At 39.3% G+C, this 22,192-nt stretch overlaps 1 protein-coding gene across 1 annotated transcript in view; it reads left to right on the forward strand.

The window, feature by feature from the left end:
• Positions 1–22,192, forward strand: part of DNAH3 (dynein axonemal heavy chain 3) — a gene marked incomplete at both ends in the record, with an annotated part of 188,647 nt that overhangs the window by 102,404 nt on the left and 64,051 nt on the right. The window contains 5 exons of the mRNA XM_082858163.1: positions 192–433; positions 3,446–3,546; positions 5,221–5,326; positions 7,589–7,718; positions 12,551–12,796. Of these exons, the coding sequence (XP_082714289.1) occupies positions 192–433; positions 3,446–3,546; positions 5,221–5,326; positions 7,589–7,718; positions 12,551–12,796 (825 nt within the window). The remainder of the gene's footprint in view (positions 1–191; positions 434–3,445; positions 3,547–5,220; positions 5,327–7,588; positions 7,719–12,550; positions 12,797–22,192) is intronic.

Below are 22,192 nucleotides of genomic sequence, written 5' to 3' on the forward strand. Positions count from 1 at the left end.
TAACCTAACAACTTAAGGCTTTGCCTATCCAGTTATCCCAATTTTTATACAGACTGAGTACAAATTTTAAGGACTATCCTTGGATGGCATATTGATAAAAGTTGTTTGGTCTTTTAGATGGCATTATTTCTTGTCCTAATGTTCTGGTGTCACCAGAACTTTTGTAACTTGTGTTGGACCTTCTTGCCCAGCCAACCAGATGGAGGAATTTGCTGTGGAGTATAAGATCATTAACCCCAAGGCTATCACCTTGGGGCAGCTGTATGGGTGCTTTGACCAAGTGAGCCATGAGTGGACGGATGGTGTCCTTGCCAATGCTTTCCGGGAGCAAGCATCTACTTCGTCTGATGACCGCAAGTGGATTATATTTGATGGACCAGTGGATGCTGTTTGGATTGAAAATATGAACACTGTTCTGGATGACAATAAAAAGGTACCTGTCTGATATCACTTTTACATGGGTGTGCAATAAACTCTTTTACTGAAGTTAGTGATTGATCAAAACTATATAACAATGGAATATTACTCTGCCGTAAAAAAAAAAAAAACGAAATTGAGTTATTTGTAGTGAGGTGGATGGACCTAGAGTCTGTCATACAGAGTGAAGTAAGTCTGAAAGAGAAAAACAAATACCGTATGCTAACACATATATATGGAATCTAAAAAAAAAAAAATGGTCATGAAGAACCTAGGGGCAAGATGGGAATAAAGATGCAGACCTATTAGAGAATGGACTTGAGGACATGGGGAGGGGGAAGGGTAAACTGGGACAAAGTGAGAGAGTGGTAGTGTATATATGGACATATATACACTACCAAACGTAAAATAGATAGCTAGTGGGAAGCAGTCGCATAGCACAGGGAGATCAGCTCCGTGCTTTGTGACCACCTAGAAGGGTGGGATAGGGAGGGTGGGAAGGAGGGAGATGCAAGCGGGAAGAGATATGGGGATATATGTATATGTATAACTGATTCACTTTGTTATAAAGCAGAAACTAACACACCATTGTAAAGCAATAATACTCCAATAAAAACGTTAAAAAAAACTATATAATATATACATTTATTACACTAAGAATAAATGCCCCACAAGAAAGTAACAGTTATCAATTCATGAATTATGCTTTTGTTTGTACTTGTAGTGGGTAAGTTATGTGTGTTTAGAGACACTGTTGTATAGTGGTTAAAAGCCTTGGTGCTGGCATCAAATTGGCCTACTAGCTCTACAACTGAGCTGTTATATTGGGTAAGTCACATAACTTCTCTGCACCAGTTTCTTCATGTGTAAAGAGGTAGTAATAAATAAGGGTGTTGATAATTAAATAAGATAGTCCATACATAGTGCCTAATATATGAGATGTGTTTTGGTTATCCGTTGCTGTATTGCAAACTACCTTAGTACTTAGTGGCCTAACTTTGCTCATGACACTGTGGATTATAAATTTTGGAAGGGCTCAGGTGGGTTCAGCTAATCCTCATGACGTCAGCTGGGGCAGCTAGGGCTAGAGGAGACACACCCATGGTAGATTCTTCACTCAACGTCTGGGGGCTCATTCTTCCTCGTCTTGTCTATCTCTCCGTAACTCTCTCTGTGTCTCTGTGTCTCTGTCTCTCTGCATTTCTCTCAAAGAAAATCTTATCCTCCAGGCCTCTCCACATGGCTTGGGCTTATCATCTGGTGGCCTTGGAGTAGTGGCACTTCTTACATGACGGTTAATCTCCAAGAGGCAGGAAGTGAAAGTTTTCAGGAAATTAAGAGTTATGCTTGGAACTGGCACAGCATCACTTTCTCTGAATTCTATTAATCAAAGAAGTCACAGAGCCTGCTCAGATTCAAGGGGGTGGAGAAATAGACTCTACCTCTTGATGGAGGTGGGCGAGGTCACGCTGCAAAAGTGTACGTGGAATAGGAGATATTGTTGCAGCAGTCTTTGGAAAATACATTCTGCCACAGTAAATGTAGTGGCTAAAGAGCTTAGGCTCTGGAGCCAGACAGCCTGGGTTCAGATCCTGTCCTGAACCACTTAGCAGTGATGTAACTTCAGGCAAGCTATTTAGTCTCTCTATGCCTCAATTACATCATCTGTAAAATGAGAATAACAGTATCTATGTCATAATGTTGTTAGGAAGGTTAGATAAATTAATATTTGAAAACTGATTATAATATTACCTGGCATGTAGCAAGTGCTATATTAAAATAAAATAAAATAATATTTATCACCATTTCAAGGAATAGGTCTTACACTGACTATACATCATTATCAAATCAAAATATATTTTCCTTCTGCATTTAAATTTTGCAAGACTAAGAGTGAGTCATGCTCAACAATGGAAGGCCTAATTATCCATATTATATACATACACTAATAATATCGTGTTCGTAATTTTGATTATATAACATATAAAAAAAGAATAAGTTTTATTACACGATATGGACTATGTTATATAAACTAATTGTACACATGTATTGGTTGGTCTTGAGATCAGAAGTATAAAGAGTCATAATCAGTGAATTTCCTGATGGCTCTTCACAGCTCTGAATGAAATCAAACTACTGTCACAGGTATGGGTCTGTTTCACTTTTCTTGATTTTCAGAGATGACACTGTTAATGGTATTAGTCCCATAACAGCCGTGACCTTCCTAGGGTTGCACGTAATGACCTGTTCCAGATGTGTTTGATGTGGGTCAGGTAATATATCAGAAACTTTGAAAACCACAATTTAGGATGAGAAGCAGGGAACAGTGGCGTTTCCTCTTTTCCCCTGAGAGACCAAGGCCTCAGGCCATCTTATGACTTAAACATCTCACTTTAACCCATGTTGGCAAATGAGAAGCAGCACCACGGACTTGTAAAGCAGGGATATGCCTGCTAAACACTAGGACTTGTAATGGTCTTTCCTTCCATTCCAAAAAAGGATGTGGAGATATTCTTGTCGTTCTAACCCTGGGCCAGTCCATGAGGGATTCCAAAAGGAGTCTTTGTGGGAAACTTGAGCAAATAAAACTGGATGGGGGTGTGCTATTAAATTCCTTCCACTGAGGAAGGAACCATGAAACTTGCTGTAGTCTGATAATTTCTGGTTTCTTCATCTAAGGCTGCAAGTCAGTGGTTCTCTGACCTCCCTATTTAATAGTACAGCTCACCACACACAGCATTCTCCAGCCCCTCTTCGACATTATTCTTCTCCAAAGCACTTTCATCACTGTATATTCTATATATTTTGCTTATCATCTGTCTCCTCCGAGCAGAATGCAAACCTCAAGAGGACAGGAATTTTTGTCTGTTTCATTCTGCACAACTTGCATAGTGCCTGGCACAGAATAGGTGCTCAAGAAGTATTTGTTGAATGAATTCAAACCATCTCTGTCCCCACTGATGCCTTTCACTTGCAGATGGAATTTAATTCGTTTGCTGCCCTCCACCCCTCTGCTTTGTACTTTCAGCTTTGTTTAATGAGTGGAGAGATTATCCAGATGAGCTCCAAGATGAGTCTGATCTTCGAGCCAGCTGACCTGGAGCAGGCCTCCCCCGCCACTGTGAGCAGGTCAGTCAGCTTGCAGGGACCCCCTGAGGGAATGTGAGGCCTCACTAACCCTACGCAGGAGGGAAAGCTCTAAAAATCCATAAATGTGATTAAACTCCAGCAGATCACCTGCACTACTTGTTGTCAGATTTGTCGTAAAGTTAGTCCTCAATCCACAGTGCTGGTAGGAATCTAAAGTCAGGCAATCACTTTGGAAAAGAGATTGATATCATCTCCTAAAGTTGATCTTTCTTATGCCTCATGACCCAGCAATTCTGCTTGTAAGTATTGATATATACCCAAAGGAAACTTTTGCCCATGTACAATAGGAGACATGTACCAGAATTTTCAGAGTAGCATAATTTACAATAACAAACACTTAGAAACGACCCAAATGCCCATTAACAGGAGCGAATTAAAAAGTATAATAAGATCACAAATCGTAGTATTTGTATGTCATTCAAAATAAATGAACTGTACTGACAAGCAACTATATAAGATAAATCTTAGTAAAATTAAAGATAAAATCTTAACAATATTATGTATAAAAGTAAGCCTGTAATATTACATACAGCATAGTGTCCCCTTTTAAATTATTAAAAACAAGTAAATATATATATATATATATATATATGCTATAAAACTCTATAAGAAGGAAAGAAATCAAAGCACAGGTGAGCATGAGATTCAAGATGCTGTATAACCTCAGGTGGGGAAAGCCACGGGCATAGGATAAGGGAGACTATATGGTTAGATGAAGGTTATTGTCAAGACCCTAGCTTCTGCCTGGGTATTGGGTTCATGGGCACTTAGTACATTATTGAAAACAATTAACTGAGAAAGGCCATGCATGGGCTAATGATGAGTGTGCCAAGGATAAGAATTAATCCAATAGTGTAACTTCAGTCCATAAAAAATAAAATAAAATAAAATCAGCCCACATTCCCAAAGGCAATGTAAGGGAAGAGAAAGAGCCTATGGCAAGTTAGACCAACTTGGGCTCCCACCCTGGCCACACCACTTGCTAGCTGTGTGACCTCTTCCGAGTCACGTAGCCTCTCTGAGCTACAGTCTCCTCATGTCTAAAATGTATACCATAAAGCGGAATATTTAGAGATGAAGGCCATTAAGACTTAGCATAATGGCTGACACGCAGTAGGTGTTCAATAAATGGTAGCCAGTGTTAGTAACAAAGGAAGGAGTGCCTAGATACAACAGAATGGGGAAAAAAAGTGCTAAATAAAATGTTACATGTCAGTGCATGGTAATGTACTAACATTATGGTAATGATAATAGTAGCTTTCATTGATTAAGAGGTTTCTGTGTGCTAGGCCTTTCATTTAACCATTACAGCAACCTTATGAACTACATATTTTTTATATTCCTCAATTTACAGACAAGGACAGAGAAGTTCAGAGACGGTAAAGAAATTTGCCCAAGGTCACTCAATTAGTAAGGTCTGGGGCTGGGATTTGAATCCAGGTCTCTGATTCTCAAGACCCAACTCTCAGCACTGGTCTCCACCCTTTCCTGGCAAAATCTGTGCATCTTTCCTTTGGCTTGGAGCTGGTGAGGGTCTATGCCCCGACCCAAGCTCCAGCCTCTTACCTCACCATGACCTCCTACATTTACTTCACCCCTACGTGCTTGGGAGCCAGATGTGGACCGGGCTGGTCCTCTGTTTGTGCTTGCCAGGTGTGGGATGATCTACATGGAGCCCCATCAGCTAGGTTGGAAGCCCCTGAAGGATTCATACATGGACACCCTGCCTTCCAGTCTCACCGAGGAACACAAGGAATTGGTGAGATCCTCTGGTCCCTTTCCTTCCTGTCCCTCCCTGTCTCCCTACTCTTCATCTCAAAGGTCTTCTAGGATCATTTTCACATTCATAATTACAGAAGGCAAGAAGGAGCAGGAAATTCCCTGACTGTCCCTAATTATCTTGCTTCCTGGCTACCTGCCATTTTTCTGACTTTCACTCCATGTGGTGGGGATGGGGTGATGCAGTCAATTTCTCCTTTCTCTTCCACCTTCTCCATTACTTCTCGCCTCCCCAGTGGAGAATTCTGGTGCTTGAGAAACGTTCTATTTGATGACTGGAATGTCACCCCTTTCCCCATTGCCTACTAGGAGAAATGCCTCTGGAAGTTGCTCTAAAGATGGACCAGGTTAGGAAAACCTGTGTTCCTCTCTTCACTGCCACTTCCCGTCCCTGTAACCTAGACTCCATGACTTCTATATTTAGGGAGCCAGAACCAGTTAGAAATTCTCTTAGTGCAGCTACTAAGAGTGTCCATTTTCTTCTTCCCTTCCTAAAAGAGATGTGAATATTCAGGTTACATTAGCACACACTCAGACAAGGGAAGTAGGAAGGGAGAACCAGTTCTTACGGTGTTTCTGATTCCCTAGGAAAGTTTCCCACTGAAGAAGCCAAGAAGGATCCGAGGTGGATTCTCTTCCCACTGTGGAAACAGTCTGGGGAACTGTGTAGGACGGCCCCTCTCCTGTCACATTTACATACATGCACAATATAGATGTAGCATGTTTATTTACATAGACACATACCCCCATGCACAGTGAGAAACCAATCTACACATGCACAGGAAGCCTTCAGAAACTTCCCAGTATCCTTAGTACAGTCTAACTTCTTATCGGGCCTCTGAGACTGTGATCCCACCCAGCCTGCCTCTCCAACCTCACCTACCCTCTTCTCAGCCTCAGCTCATTATCTTCCAGCCCTTGGGTCTTGTTTCCATTCCTAGAAAACCCCAGGTTTTACTACCTCAAAGCTTTTGCATTTTTTGTTCCTCTTTCTGGAAATCTTGCCCCATTTATTCTGATAAGGGATGATTCACTTTTGTCATCCAGGTGTCAGCATAAAGGCCTCCTTCTCCAAGAAGTCTTCCCTGACCACCCTATTAAAAACTTCCTGTTATTTCCCATTGTAATACCTTTATTTGTTTCCTGCTAGTACATTCATGATTTGTAAATACTTAGTTCATTTCCTTGCTTGTTTATTTATTTTTTGTTTGTCTTCCCTTCCCCTCAGACTGTAAACCACGAGGACAGGGACCTTGTCTATCTTGTTCATCATTTATCCTTAGCACCTACCACACTGCATTTAGTACATGCACAATAAATTTTACTGACTGAAAACCACATATCTATGTACTCATGTATAGTCATATATACATATAAAGACATCTAAACATTCATATATGCACACATATCTGTATATAATCAGTATCTGTATATTTATTTAGTGATGACCTACCTACTTACAAAAAAATAACTTAAGGTAATTTACAGCGAAAGTCACAAAGTATAACAAAAGTGAAAAAAACACTAAGAGGAGAAAGTGAGGCAAGTAATTTTTTAATATATTTTTTATTAGAGTATAGTTGCTCTACACTGCTGTGTCAGTTTCTGCTGTAGAGCAAAGTGAATCATCCATACATATACATATATGCCATCTTTTTTGGATTTCCTTCCCATTTATGTCATCACAGAGTGCTGAGTAGAGCTCCCTGTGCTATGTAGTAGGTTCTCATTAGTTATCTGTTTTAAATTGGGTGGGGAGCAGAGCCAAGAGACAACAATTAACATACCCACCAATAAGTATGTACATACATACATACGGGGGATCACTGAAAATGAGCCTGAAATTCCCTGTGGCCACTTTCTACAGGAGACCTGCCTTATAAATGCCAGTCAGTCATTTGCAAATCAGTTGTTTAGAATTCCTAACATTTTTTTTATAGAAACAAAGGCAGATACTGTGGCTGGGACCTAAAACTATTTCATGCATCCTGTAGCTGACCCATAGTGGCTCCAAGCTTCTGCTTAGTGGAATGGGAGGGGTGGGGAATGGCCAGTGGGCTGCACAGTCCATTAAATAGGAAGCTGGGCGCATCTGTCTTGGTGCCTGTGGACTTTCCTCAGTACACCTAGACTCAAAAGTAATCAGCAGTCTTACCAACATTTCCAGCCTCCTCGAGGTGTACAAAGCTCTTGGTCTTAAACACACTTTTTAATAATGTCAAATCTCACTTTCTACTCTTAGGTCAATGACATGTTCATGTGGCTTATCCAGCCCTGTCTGGAATTTATTCAGCTTCAGTGTAAATTTGTGGTCCAAACATCTCCGATCCACCTTGCCTTCTCAATGATGAGACTGTACTCCTCTCTGCTAGGTAAGTACTACCCTACAGTTCTTAAGCCAAATGAGCGTATGGTGTGCCTCGGCCATGTCTTCTGCTCCCACCCCTATTATTCCTCCATGAGTTACAATGAGACCAGCATTTTGGTCTAGAACCAGCAAGTCTTTTGAGTGTAGATAGTAGAGTTTGGTGGAAAGAGTCCATATAGTTTGGCTTGATCTTACATTGACTTCCTGGGTATTCTCGTGCAAATTAGCCCATTCTTCCTCAGTATTAGATTCCTCATCCACACAATGGGAATAATAATTCCTGTTCCTCTTTACCTAACAGGGAGGGATATCCTGGAGGAAAATGAATTTAGATGACATATGTAAATGTATATCAGGAAAAAAAAGATTCTGAAAAGAATAAGATAGGAAGTTTTTCCATTTTAAGAAAACTTATATTACAAAAATCTGAATTCATAAAACACATAGATACACTATAAAAAAACTGATCACATTAGTCTCCAGAACTAGGGAACTTCTCCAGGACATGGAGAACCATTGGTTTAAATGTCCTGGAGAAGTTCTCTATAACCATTTCACATAAATCAAATTTTACAGGATTCTATTGGAAATGACAGAAGATGAGTTAATTTGGAGAACTTTTATTGGATGCCATTTCTTTCTCAAGATAATACATAATTCAAACTGAAGGTGAATCTTCTTACAGCTTCTGCTACATGAACATATTTTCTCAGCCCATTTCTTCCAAAGGCATTATAGATGTAGATTTAAAAAAAAAGTAACATGGGAAACGTGAGTGGAGACTTTCTCTAGCTAAATATTATTTGATTTTCTAAAATTAAAATTACAGGCAATATTTTTAGAAGCACACTAATTCATACAATATCATATATTTGTATTTTTATTTGTAAATTTTACATACTTTCCCAAGCTCCTTTTACTATCCTTGTGTAGTATCTCCTCCAGGAAAGAAAGCACCAGCATGAGAAGTGAACTTATTGTCCACAGTCCTGAGTAACCTCATCTCTTGCCTTCCTGAATCTACAGCTATGAATCCTCTCAGGAGTGCTCAAATACACACAACTACTAAAAATGGGGGACTGGGTTTGAATGCACACATATTTGATTTTGGGGCTATAACTTTTTACTCTGTCAGTGTTAAAATGCAAGAACATGGTAGCTGTGATTAACAAGGACTTGAGATAAGGAACACCAAATACATTTTTAGCCTTTTATTTTGAAATAATTTTAGACTTAAAGAAAAATTGCTAAAAGAATGTAGAGTCACATATACCCTTTACCGAGATTTCTTTAATGTTAACATCTTATATAATGAAGGTACAATTATCATAATAAGGAAGTTAACATTGATACTATACTGTTAACTACACTTTATTTGAATTTCACATTTTTCCACAAATGTTCTTCTTCTGATCCAGAATCCAATTCAAGATGCCACATTGTACTTAATTGTTGTTATCTCTTTGGTCGCCTACAAGCTATGACAGTTCTTCAGTCTTTCCTTATATTTCATAACCTTTTCACATGATGACTGACCAGTTATGTTATAGGATGCTTCTCAATTTAAGTTTGCCTCATATTTTCTCATAATTAGATTGAGATTGTGCTTATTAAAAAATTTAGGTATATTTGATTTACAATATTATATGTTTCAGGTGTAAAACGCAGTGATTCACAATTTTTAAAGATTATATTCCATTAAAGTTATTATAAAATACTGGCTATATTCCCTGTGTCGTACAATATATCCTTGTAACTTATTTGTTACATACATAGTAGTTGGTACTTCTTAATCACCAAACATTGTCTTGCCCCTCCCCTGTCCCTCTTTCCGCTGGTAACTACTAGTTTGTTTTCTATATCTGTAAGTCCATTTCTTTTTTGTTATATCCACTAGTGTGTTGTAATTTTTAGATTCCACGTATAAGTGATAACATGCAATATTTGTCTTTTTCTGTCTGACTTATTTTTCTAAGCATAATAACCTCCAAGCCCATCCATGTTCTTGCAAATGGCAAAATATCATTCATTTTTATGGCTGAGTAGTCCATCTTCTTTAATGATTCATCTGTGGATGGGCACTTAAGTTGCTTCCATATCTTGGCTATTGTAAATAATGCTGCTATGAACATTGGGTGCATGTATCTTTTTGAATTAGTGTTTTTGTTTTTTCAGATATGTGCCCAGGAGTGGGATTGCTGGATCATATGACAACTCTATTTTTAGTTTTCTGAGGAACCTCCATACTGTTTTCCACAGTGGCTGCACCAATATACATACCTGCCAACAGTGTACGAGGGTTGCTTTTTCTCGACATCCTCACCAACATTAGATATTTGTGGTCTTTTTGATGATAACTATTCTGACAGGTGTGAGGTGATACCTCATTATGGTTTTCATTTGCATTTCTCTGATGATTAAAGATGTTGAACGGGGCTTCCCTGGTGGCGCAGTGGTTGAGAGTCCGCCTGCCGATGCAGGGGACACGGGTTCATGCCCCGGTCCGGGAAGATCCCACATGCTATGGAGCAGCTGGGCCCGTGAGCCATGGCCGCTGAGCCTGCACGTCTGGAGCCTGTGCGTCCGGAGCCTGTGCTCCGCAACGGGAGAGGCCACAACAGTGAGAGGCCCACATACTGCAAAAAAAAAAAAAAAAAAAAAAAGATGTTGAACATCTTTTCATGTGCCTGTTGGCCATCTGTATCTCTTCTTTGGAAAAATGTCTATTCAGATCTTCTGCCCATTTTTAATCAGGTTGTTTGTTTTTTTGTTGTTGATTTATATGACCTGCTTTTGTATTTTAGATATTAACCCCTTATCAGTAATATCATTTGCAAATATTTTCTCTGATTCAGTAGGTTGTCTTATCATTTTGTCCGTGGTTTCCTTTGATATGCAAAAGCTTTTAAGTTTAATCAGGTCCCACTTGTTTAGTTTTGATTTTGTTTCCTTTGCCTTAGGAGACAAATCAAAAACATATTGCTACTATTTATGTCAGAGTGTTCTGCCTATGTTTTTTTCTAGGAGTTTTATGGTTTATGGTCTTACATTTAGGTCTTTAATCCATTTTGAGTTTAGTTTTTGAGTATGGTGTGAGAAAATGTTCTGATTTTATTCTTTTACATATAGCCGTCCTATTGTCCCAGCACCACTTACTGAAGAGACTGTCCTTTCTCCATTATATATTCTTGCCTCCTTTGTCATAGATTAATTGACCATAAGTGTATGGGTTTATTTCTGGGCTCCCTATTCTGTTCCATTGATCTATATTTCTGCTTTTATACCAGCACCATACTGTCTTGATTACTGTAGCTTTGTAGTATAGTCTGAAGTCTGGGAGCATTATGCCTCCAGCTCTGTTCTTCTTTCTTAAGATTGCTTTGGCTATTAGGGGGTCTTATGTGTTTACATACAACTTTTAGAATTATTTGTTCTAGTTCTGTGAAAAATGCCTTTGATATTTTGATGAGTATTGCATTGAATCTGTAGATTACCTTGGGTAGCATGGTCATTTTAACAATATTAATTCTTCCAATCCATGAACACAATATATCTTTCCATCTGTTTGTGTCGTTTTCAGTTCTTCATCAGTGTCTCGTAGTTTTCCGAATATAGGTCTCTTACTTCCTTATTTAGATTTATTCCTAGATATTTTATTCTTTTTGATGCAATGTTAAATGGGATTCTTTCCTTAATTTCTCTTTATAATAGTTTGTTTTCAGTGTATAGAAGTGCAACCAACTTCTGCATATTAATTTTATTAATTTTGAATCCTGCAACTTTACTGAATTTACTGGTGAACTGTAGTTTTTTGGTGATGCCTTTAGGTTTTTCTATATATAGTATCATGTCATCTGCAAGCACTGACAACAAGAACAACAGCATCAACAACCAAAAGAACAAGTGTTGATGAGGATGTAGAGAAATTGGAACCCTTGTGCACTGTTGATGGAAATGTAAAATGGTACAGTTACTGTGGAAAATAGTTTGTCAGATCCTCAGAACTAAAAATAGAATTACCAGATGACTTAGCACTTCTGCTTCTGGTATATATACAAAGGAATTGAAAGTAGGGACATAAACAGATATTTGTACACCCATGTTCATAGCAGCATTATTCACAGTAGCCAAAGGTGGAAGCAACCCAAGTGTCCATCAACCAATGAATGGATAAATAGATCAAGTATATACATATGGTGAAATATTATTCAGCCTTAAAAAAGGAAGGAAATTCTGGGGAGTTCCCTAGTGGTCTAGTGGTTAGTGTTTGGTGCTTTCACTGCCGTGGCCTGGGTTCAATCCCTGGTTGAGGAACAGAGATTCCACAAGCCGCATGGTGCGGCCAACATAAAAAAAAGAAAGAAATTCTGATACATGCTCCAACATGGATGAACCTTGAGGACATTATGCTAAGAGAAATAAGCCAGTCAGAAAAGACTATATGATTTCACCTCTAAGACATATCTAGGTTAGTCAAATTTATAAAGACAGAAAGTAGAATGCTGTTTGCCAGGCCGTTGGGGAGAGGGTAATGAATTAGTTTCAGCTTTGCAAGATGAAAATAGTGCTGGATATGAATAGTGGTGATGGTTGCACAACAACATGAATGTATTTAATACCACTGAACTTTAAAATGGTTAAGATGGTAATTTTTATGTTATGCGTATCTTACCACAATAAAAAAATTTTTTTTTAATGTATGTGGATAAAGAATCTGGCAGGTGATGCCATTCAACCAGTATCAATCCTCTTCCCAGGCCCGTCACAGACAAAACTGCCCAATTCATATCTATTGCACTCTGCAGCTTTTCCTGAGATTCCTTTTCTTGCTTTTAGATGAAATCAGGGAAATAGAAGAGAAGGAAAGTGAATTAGTTGAAAGCCTGACAAGCCAACAGATCTTCCTCTGGCTGCAAGGTCTCTTCCTTTTTGCCTTGGTGTGGACCGTGGCCGGCACCATCAACGCAGACAGCAGAAAGAAATTTGATCTGTTTTTCCGCAACCTCATCATGGGTATGGATAATAACAACCCAAGACCCAAAAGTGTCAAACTCACCAAAAACAACATCTTTCCAGAAAGAGGTAACTTAGTACCTGTTTGTTTTGTCTTACTGTAGTGGTTTGGAGCATATGTTCCAGACCCAACCAAAATGTGTGGCCCACGTGAGGCCTTTGCAAAAGTCAGGAAAGATTTTGTAGCTTGCCTGAGAGGGTTCACTTCTTCAGAGCTGGCCCATGTATGTAGAGATGGGTGACCCTGAAGTCAGGGTCTTATGGGTTATTTTAACTACTAATTTTTAATTTAGAAAAAGTCGATATAACTTTTTTTTTAATTACCCATAATCTCATCACTCTAACAGGCCCCAGGGAACAGCATGAGAAATATAGCCACTTTTTTTTCTTACGCCCTTCTAGTCCTGTTCTATGTGTATACACATCATATCATGGTGATTATGGTATTAACATTTCCTTTAATTTTTTCATTGTAATCTAATATTATATTAAAATATTTATAATTTTGCTACATACATTATCTTCAGAATGATTACTTTAACAATGTATTAATATTCTTATATGTGTGACATCATTCATAAAAAGATTGAAAGATGTTTGTTTTCTTTTAAGTAGCTTTTACTGCTTTTTTTCTTACCACCCAAGTAATACATTACATCAAATTTAGAAAATACAGAGAAAGGAATAGAAGAAAATAAGTATCAATGGTAATCCCACTATCCAGAAATAATCACTTTTTATATTTTTCCTTCCAGTGTTTTTCTGTATTTCTATAGCAAAAATGGGATCATACTATATATACATTCCAAATAGTTTTACATTTTTTTAATTATGAAAAAGTATATGATGGGCCCATGAGGGAACTCCCTGGGGTGATGGTAATGTTGTATATGTTGAGAGAGATTTGGGTTACACAAATACATGCAATTCTCAAAACTCAGTGAATGAACACAAGACTTGTGCATTTCATTGTACGCAAATTTTTTAGCAAATGAAAAAACATAACTATTGAACAGTTAATGATATACATGCCAAAGTATTTATGAGGAAGTGTATATATTTTCTTTGAAATGTGTCAAAAAATAAGATGCCTTAATTGATGGATAGAGGGATGAACAGGTATGTGATAAAACAAGTGAAAAACTAATGGTAAAATCTCGGAGATGGGTATACAAATGTTCACTGTACGAGGTTTTCAGTGTTTCTTTATGTTTGAAACTTTACATAATAATAAAAAAAAAGAATGAGCAAGTAGTTGCCGTTGTCCCCCTAAACACACACTTTCCCCAGCACACCTGGCACACTTCAAATATGTGATACATGGTTATCTGTCAGATGAACTGCATGGAGGCATTGTACCAATCCCCTTGTTAGATGGTAGTACATCCATTCTTTTTTTTTTTTTTTTTTTTGCGGTACACGGGCCTCTCACTGTTGTGGCCTCTCCCGCCGTGGAGCACAGGCTCTGGACGGGCGGGCTCAGCGGCCATGGCTCACGAGCCCAGCCACTCCGCAGCATGTGGGATCTTCCTGGACCAGGGCACGAACCCGTGTCCCCTGCATCGGCAGGCGGACTCTCAACCACTGCGCCACCAGGGAAGCTCCATTCTTTTTTCTTTTCCTCTGTTTTTTTAATTCAGAAGATTTTCTTTTTCTATTTTTGTTTTCATTTTTATTTTTATTTATTTATTATTTTTTTGCGGTATGCGGGCCTCTCACTGTTGTGGCCTCTCCCGTCGCGGAGCACAGGCTCCGGACGCACAGGCTCAGCGGCCATGGCTCACGGGCCTAGCCGCTCCGCGGCATGTGGGATCTTCCCGGACCAGGGCACGAACCCGCGTCCCCTGCATCGGCAGGTGGACTCTCAACCACTGCACCACCAGGGAAAGCCTATGATGCTTTTAATGTATTGTTCCATTTGGTTTGCTAATATTTTGTTGAGGATTTTTGCATCTATGTTCATCAGTGATATTGGCCTGTAATTTTCTTTTTTTGTGATAACTTTGGTTTTGGTATTAGGGTGATGCAGGCCTCATAGAATCAGTTCAGAAGTGTTCCTGCCTCTGCAATTTTTTGGAATAGTTTGAGAAGGTACATGTTAACTCTCCTCTAAATGTTTGGTAGAATTCACCTGTGAAGCCCTCTGGTCCTGGACTTTTGTTTGTTGGGGGTTTTTAAATTACTGATTCAACTTTGTTACTGGTAATTAGTGTGTTCATATTTTCTATTTCCTCAAGGTCCACTCTTGGGAGATTGTACCTTCCCAAGAATTTGGCCATTTCTTCTGGGTTGTTCTTTTCTTTGGCATATAGCTGTTCATAGTAGTTTCTTGTGATCATTTGTATTTCTGTAGTGTCGGTTGTAATTTCCCCTTTTTCATTTCTGATTTTATTGATTTGGGCCTTCTCCCTTATTTTTCTTGATGAGTCTGGCTACAGGTTTATCAATTTTGTTTATCTTTTCAAAGAACCAGCTTTTCATTTCATTGATCTTTTCTATTGTTTTTTAGTCTCTATTTCATTTATTTCTCCTCTGATCTTTATGATTTCTCTCCTTCTACTAACTTTGGGTTCACTTATTCTTCTTTCTCTAGTTCCTTTAGTTGTAAGGTTAGGTTGCTTATTTGAGATTTTTCTTGTTTCCTGAGGTAAGATTGTATTGCTATAAATTTCCCTCTTAGAACTGCTCTTGGGCTTCCCTGGTGGCGCAGTGGTTGAGAGTCCGCCTGCTGATGCAGGGGACACGGGTTCGTGCCCCGGTCTGGGAGGATCCCATATGCCGCGGAGCAGCTGGGCCCGTGGGCCATGGCCGATGGGCCTGCGCGTCCGGAACCTGTGCTCCGCAACGGGAGAGGCCACAGGGGTGAGAGGCCCCTGTACCGCAAAAAAAAAAAAAAGAACTGCTCTTGCTGTATCCCATAGGTTTCGGCTCATTGTTTTTTCATTTTCATTTGTGTCTAGGTATTTTTTTATTTCCTCTTTGATTTCTTCAGTAATCCGTTGGTTGTTTAGCCTCCACGTATTTGTGATTTTTGCAGTTTTTTTCTTATAGTTGATTTCTAGCCTCATAGTTCTGTGGTCGGAAAAGATACTTGATATGATTTAAATTTTCTTAAATTTACTGAGGCTTTTTTGTGGCCTAGCCTGTGATCTGTCCTGGAGAATGTTTCATGTGCACTTGAAATTATGTATATTCTGCTGCTTTCAGATGGAATGCTCTATGTATATCAATTAAGTCCGTGTGATCAAAGGTGTCATTTAAGACCAGTGTTTCCTTATTAATTTTCTGTCTGGATGATCTTTTCTGTCTGGATGATGATTGATGTAAGTGGGGTGTTAAAGCCCCGCCCCCCACTATTATTGTGTTACTGTCAATTTCTTCTTTTATGTCTGTTAATATTTGCCTTATATATTGAGGTGCTCCTATGTTGGGTGCATATATGCTTACAATTGTTATATCGCTTCTTGGATTGATCCCTTGATCATTATATAGTATCCTTCTTTGTCTCTTGTAACAGACTTTATTTTAAAGTCTATTTTGTCTCATATAAGTATTGCTACTTTTGATTTCCATTTGCACAGAATACCGCTTTGCATCCCTTCACTATCAGTCTGTGTGTGTCTCTATATCTGAAGTGAGTCTCTTGTAGGCAGCATATATACAGGTCTTGTTTTTGTATCCATTCAGCCACTCTATCTATGTCTTTTGGTTGGAGCATTTAATCCATTTACATTTAAGGTAATTATTGATATTTATGTTCATATTGCCATTTTATTATTTTTCTTCTTTTTTCTTTTCTCTTAAGATTTGATGACTATCTTTAGTGTTATGTTCGGATTCCTTTTTCTTTTTTTTGTGTGTCTATTTTAGATTTTTGGTTTGTGGTTGTTACTATGAGGATTTTATATGGCAGTCTGTATATGTGTGTGTATTGGTGTGTGTGTGTATAAGTTGTTGATCTCTTCATTTCAAATGCATTTTTAAAACCCTGCATTTGTACTCTCCTCTGCTCCCAATTACTATTTTTGATATCATATATTTACATCTAATTGTTTTCTGTATCTCTTAACTGCTTGTTGTGGGTATAGATGATTTTACTACTTTTGACTTTTAACCTCCCTACTAGCTTTGTGTGTGGATGATTTCCTACCTTTACTGTAGGTTTGCCTTTACTGGTGACCTTTTTCATTTTGTAATTTTCTTGTTTCTAGTTGTGGCCTTTCCTTTTTCCTAGAGAGTTCCTTTAACATTTGTTATAAAGCTCATTTTTGGTGGTGCTGAACTTTTTTAGCTTTTGCTTGTCTGTAAAGCTTTTGATCGCTCCATCAAATCTGAATGAGAGCCTTGCCAGGTAGAGTATTTTTTTTTTTTTTTGCAGTACGTGGGCCTCTCACCGTTGCAGAGCACAGGCTCTGGACGCGCAGACTCAGCAGCCATGGCTCACGGGCCCAGCCCCTCCACAGCATGTGGGATCTTCCCAGACCGGGGCACGAACCCGCGTCCCCTGCATCGGCAGGCAAACTCTCAACCACTGCACCACCAGGGAAGCCCCAGGTAGAGTATTTTTGATTGTAGGTTTTTACCTTTCATCACTTTAAACATATTGTGCCACTCCCTTCTGGCCTGCAGAGTTTCTGCTGAAAAATCAGCTGACAGACTTATGCGAGTTCCCTTGTATGTTACTTGTTGCTTTTCCCTCACTGCTTTTAATATTCTCTCTTTATCTTTAATTTTTGTCTTTTTGTTTGTTTGTTTGTTTGTGGTACGCGGGCCTCTCACTGTTGTGGCCTCTCCTGTTGCGGAGCACAGGCTCCGGATGCGCAGGCTCAGCTGCCATGGCTCACGGGCCCAGCTGCTCCGCGGCATGTGGGATCCTCCCGGACCAGGGCACGAACCCGCGTCCCCTGCATTGGCAGGCGGACTCTCAACCACTGCACCACCAGGGAAGCCCAGGTTCTTTTTTTTTAATAGATTTAATTAACTAATTTATTTATTTATTTTTGGCTGTGTTGGGTCTTTGTGGCTGCACATGGGCTTTCTCTAGTTGTGGCGAGCGGGAACTACTCTTCATTGAGGTGCACGGGCTTCTCATTGCGATGGCTGCTCTTGTTGCGGAGCATGGGCTCTAGGCACGTAGGCTCCGGTAGTTGTGGCACGTGGGCTCCAGTAGTTTGGGCACGTGGGCTTCAGTAGTTGTGGCTTGCAGGCTCTAAAACACAGGCTCAGTAGTTGTGGTGCACAGGTTTAGTTGCTCCACAGCATGTGGGATCTTCCTGGACCAGGGCTTGAACCCGTGTCCCCTGCATTGGCAGGTGGATTTTAACCACTGCGCCACCAGGGAAGCCCTTTTCACAGGTTCTTATTGGCCTGTTGATGTTCTTTTTTGTAATGTTCTATCATAGTTTTATTTTTAACAGACTATGTCTAGATGTAGGTATTCTTTTGTTTATTTTTCCTAGAACATGATGAGTCCTTTCAGTCATCAACGGAAAGTTTTAGTCTCTGGCTTCCATATCTATCATCTCATCTTTCCTTATTTTTGTGTTTTTGCCTTTTTTTATACCAATTATTCAATTTAATATGATTCACCCACAACTTCAATTATGCTTTTACTGCCTTGAGTGATTTTAATTCTGCTGTGTGTCTTTTGTTTCCTCACTATCCTTTCTTAGTGTATGATTAAAAGCACAGGCCATAGGGGCTTCGCTGGTGGTGCAGTGGTTGAGAGTCCGCCTGCCAATGCAGGGGACGCGGGTTCGTGCCCCGGTCTGGGAGGATCCCACATGCTGCGGAGTGGCTGGGCCCCTGAGCCATGGCCGCTAAGCCTGCGCATCCAGAGCCTGTGCTCCGTAACGGGAGAGGCCACAACAGTGAGAGGCCCACGTACCACAAAAAAAATAAATAAATAAAAATAAAATAAAATAAAAGCACAGGCCATGAAGTCAAATTGTCAGAGCTTGAATCCTGGCTCCAGTATTTACTAGTTGGGTGACTTTGAGCAAGTTCCCTAATGCCACTCAGTTTCCTCAATTATGAAATGAGGGCAGTGATAATACTATGTATTCATGGTGTTCTTGTAAGAATTAAACAGGTTAACACATGTAAAAGCATTTAGAATGAAGCGTGGTACACAGGAAGTGTTAAATAAATATTAGCAACTTTTATTGCTGTCCTCCTCCTCCTCATCATCTCTGTTAGCTCATTCATCTCCCTTTTTTAATCTCATTTTGCCTTTTCATCTAAGCCTGTTTTCTCCTTATGGTTTTCTGTTCCTATTTTGTGGAAAAATTATGTCTTTTTGCACCCTAGTTAGAAAATCAAACAGTTTTCTAAAATTTGGTTGTGAGTCCTGCATTAGACAAGGTTCAGAGGTATACTCTTCAAGTTTAATCTCCATATTGTATTCCTTTACATTGCAACATTTTTTCACAGGTTCCATGTGTTGTTGTCTGCTTCCCCATGCTTCAAGATCAATCTCTTCATGCTCTGTGTCAGCAAATTGGTACATGAAGTATCCTTGACCCCATTCTTGGTTCACTTTGTGAAAACATCTTTCCTTTCCTTCTGTAGCTGAGCAGCTAATTATGTGCACAGCTTCCAAGTTCCCTACAGCATCTCCTGCCTACTGTAATGGGCTCGTCTCCTTCCTCCATGTCCTATTCAACTGATGCAGTATTAAAAAGGCCCCATAATTTCCAGCATGTACTGCAGACTAGTTTCTTCATATCCTTCTTTTGCAACAACTACTCTACTTAAACGTAGGTTTGGTTCTGAAAAAGCTGTTTGTAAGAGCAAAATGACACCTTACAAGTGACCGATGTGAACATATCCATTGAAAGTTAAGCTTTACTTTTGTCTCCACGGTAATCATACATCTCTCTTTTTGCTGGTTTTCAAAACTCTCCACTACTTTTGGACATGATCAGGGTAAATGGTATTCATAAACCCCCTTAAAAAAAAAAACCCAAATGCTGTAAACTCTAGAGTCAGGAACAATGGGATGGCCAAGATCCAAAGACCACATGTGATCAACTAATGCCATCTGTTGGAAGCAGCCTTTTTATTTGTTTCATCTGTGAACATTCTAAAAAAGGACATTTTTGAACTGAGGAGCGACTGTGGTTCTTTACCTTCGAAGACCATACCTCACTGAATTTAAAGTGCCACGACTATCTCCTTCCTCATTGTGGTCTGCGACCCTGCCACCCCTATCAGCTGTAGAAAGATGGCCTGGCAAGGCAAGGATGAGAAAAAAAGGAGACAGTTCTTCCAGTTCTCCCAGAGTAGTACCTGGCAGGGCAAAGCAACAGCTGCCTAATTTTCTATGTGGGATGTCACCTGCATCTCTGCATCTCTGTATCGGGGGTGGGGGGAGGGGGGACTAGGAGTATACCCAGTGGGCCTGTTGCTCTTTCTCATGCAGTCTCCTGAGGTAAAATTTCTCAGTCCAGCTCATCTACTATTTAGTAGGAGGAGATTCTGCCTAGCTTCTTTTAGTCTTTGTTTTCAGTGACATTATTCCACTCCTTTCTCTTGTGCCTTCCTAAGTATTTTACAATAGGAAATTACAAAGCTCCTAGACAGAACCCATTTGAATCCAAAGATGTGTTTTAATTGCCAAGTGTGAATTCTTTCTAATATAACAGCTTTATTGAGGTACAATTTACATATCATAAAATTCACTCACTTAAGTGAGCAAATCAGTGGTTTTTAGCAAATTTGCCTAGTTGTGCAACTGTCTAATCCAATTTTAGAATATTGGAACATTAGAACAAATTTAGAACATGGATCGCCCCAGTAAGATCCTGCATGCCCATTTTCAGTGAATCCCTGTTCCCATCCTCAGCCCCAGGCAACCATTCATCTGCTCTCTATAGATTTGCCTTTTCTGGACATTTCAAATGCATGGAATCATGTAGTATGTGGCCTCTTGATCTGGCTTTGATTTTACTTTCTTATTACCATCTTAAAAAGCTTAAAATGTCTTTCTAGCCTTTCCACAAGGTTTAAAATTCTCATGGTGAGAGCTCCAGGGAGGCCTTCTCTGACCTCATGGGATGTTGTTTTCTGGGCTTTTCATGATCTAGGAGCCTGGGGGCACATGGATCTCTCAAATAAGTGCTGAAGGAACTGTGTTGGGGAAAGCCAGCACTAAGGAAAGCCAGCAGTCCTTTGGGGAATTCCCTCAAGGTTGGGTTAACATCATCTAACATTGATCTTTATTTGTCCAGAAGTGCTAAATTTCCCTTTATTCTTTTGCTTTTTGTTTGTTTGTTTTTTCATTTTTTTAAAGTCTTTATTGAATTTGTTACAATATTTCTTCTGTTTTATGTTTTGGTTTTTTGGCCATGAGGCATGTGGGATCTTAGCTCCCTGACCAGGGATCGAACCCGTACCCCCTGCGTTTGAAGGTGAAGTCTTAACCACTGGCCTGCCAGGGAAGTCCCCCATTGTGTGTCTTTTGAAAACCCACTCACCTCTCTGTTGAAGTTTATCTTGTTCTCCCAAGTGAAGGCGAGGAAAACAGCTGGGGCAGGGGGTGGTCAGAGGTGATAGAACTAATTTGTCTTCCTGGATTTCTACTACTATTCTCCCCATTCCACCCCTGCACTTGCATCAGAGTTTGAGTAAAAATCACAGTGCAGAGCGAACAGGAGCACTACTCTGATGAGGACCAAACAGACCTAGAGCTAAATGTTCTCAAGTGCCTCTCTGTGTGCCCACAGCTATGCTAAATGTCTGACACATATATCTCATTCACCTTCCACAGGGATTCTCTAAGCTTTATATAAAATCAGGCCCATTTTACAGATATGCAAATGGTAACCTTGGCCAAGATCACACAGCAGTAAATCCACTTTTACTCAGTTGGACCTTTTCTCTTTGGCCGAAATGTTCCTGTATCAAGCCACAAATTAACTCTAGCTAATAACATCAGCAAGAGAAGGCGATAAATGCTTTTCTGAATCATGCTTTTTCTATCTCTTTTTTTATTATAAAAACAATTTAATTCTATTAAATAAAAATGATCAAAAATATTTTTGTTCATACCACACTATCACAAGTATTTCAGTTTTCAAAATATCTTTCTCTATCTTGTCCATCTGCTTTCATCTCTTTATATAGTTGACATAATGGTATATATTCCCTTTTTTATTCTTCTATTTTATCTGTCATTGTTTCTTGAATGCATTTTTCTTTATTAATACTTAGATTTTGTAGCTATCATTTTAAAGTATTTAATAGATAATTTATTTTAAAACTGCATTTTTTAGTTTTCTATTTTACTTATTAATTGGGTATATATCTCCTTATCTTCCTCTTAGTTCTAGATAATGTGAATTCTCTTCTTAAGGTCACTTCATCTCTCTAGAATGTGCATCTACATCATTGCCCCTAGTTCTCTCTTTTTTTTTTTATAAATTTTATTTATTTATTTATTTATTTATTTTGGATCCATTGGGT

This window comes from Leucopleurus acutus (genome assembly GCF_964270905.1).
Source record: "Leucopleurus acutus genome assembly, chromosome: 16".
NCBI lineage: Eukaryota > Metazoa > Chordata > Mammalia > Artiodactyla > Delphinidae > Leucopleurus > Leucopleurus acutus.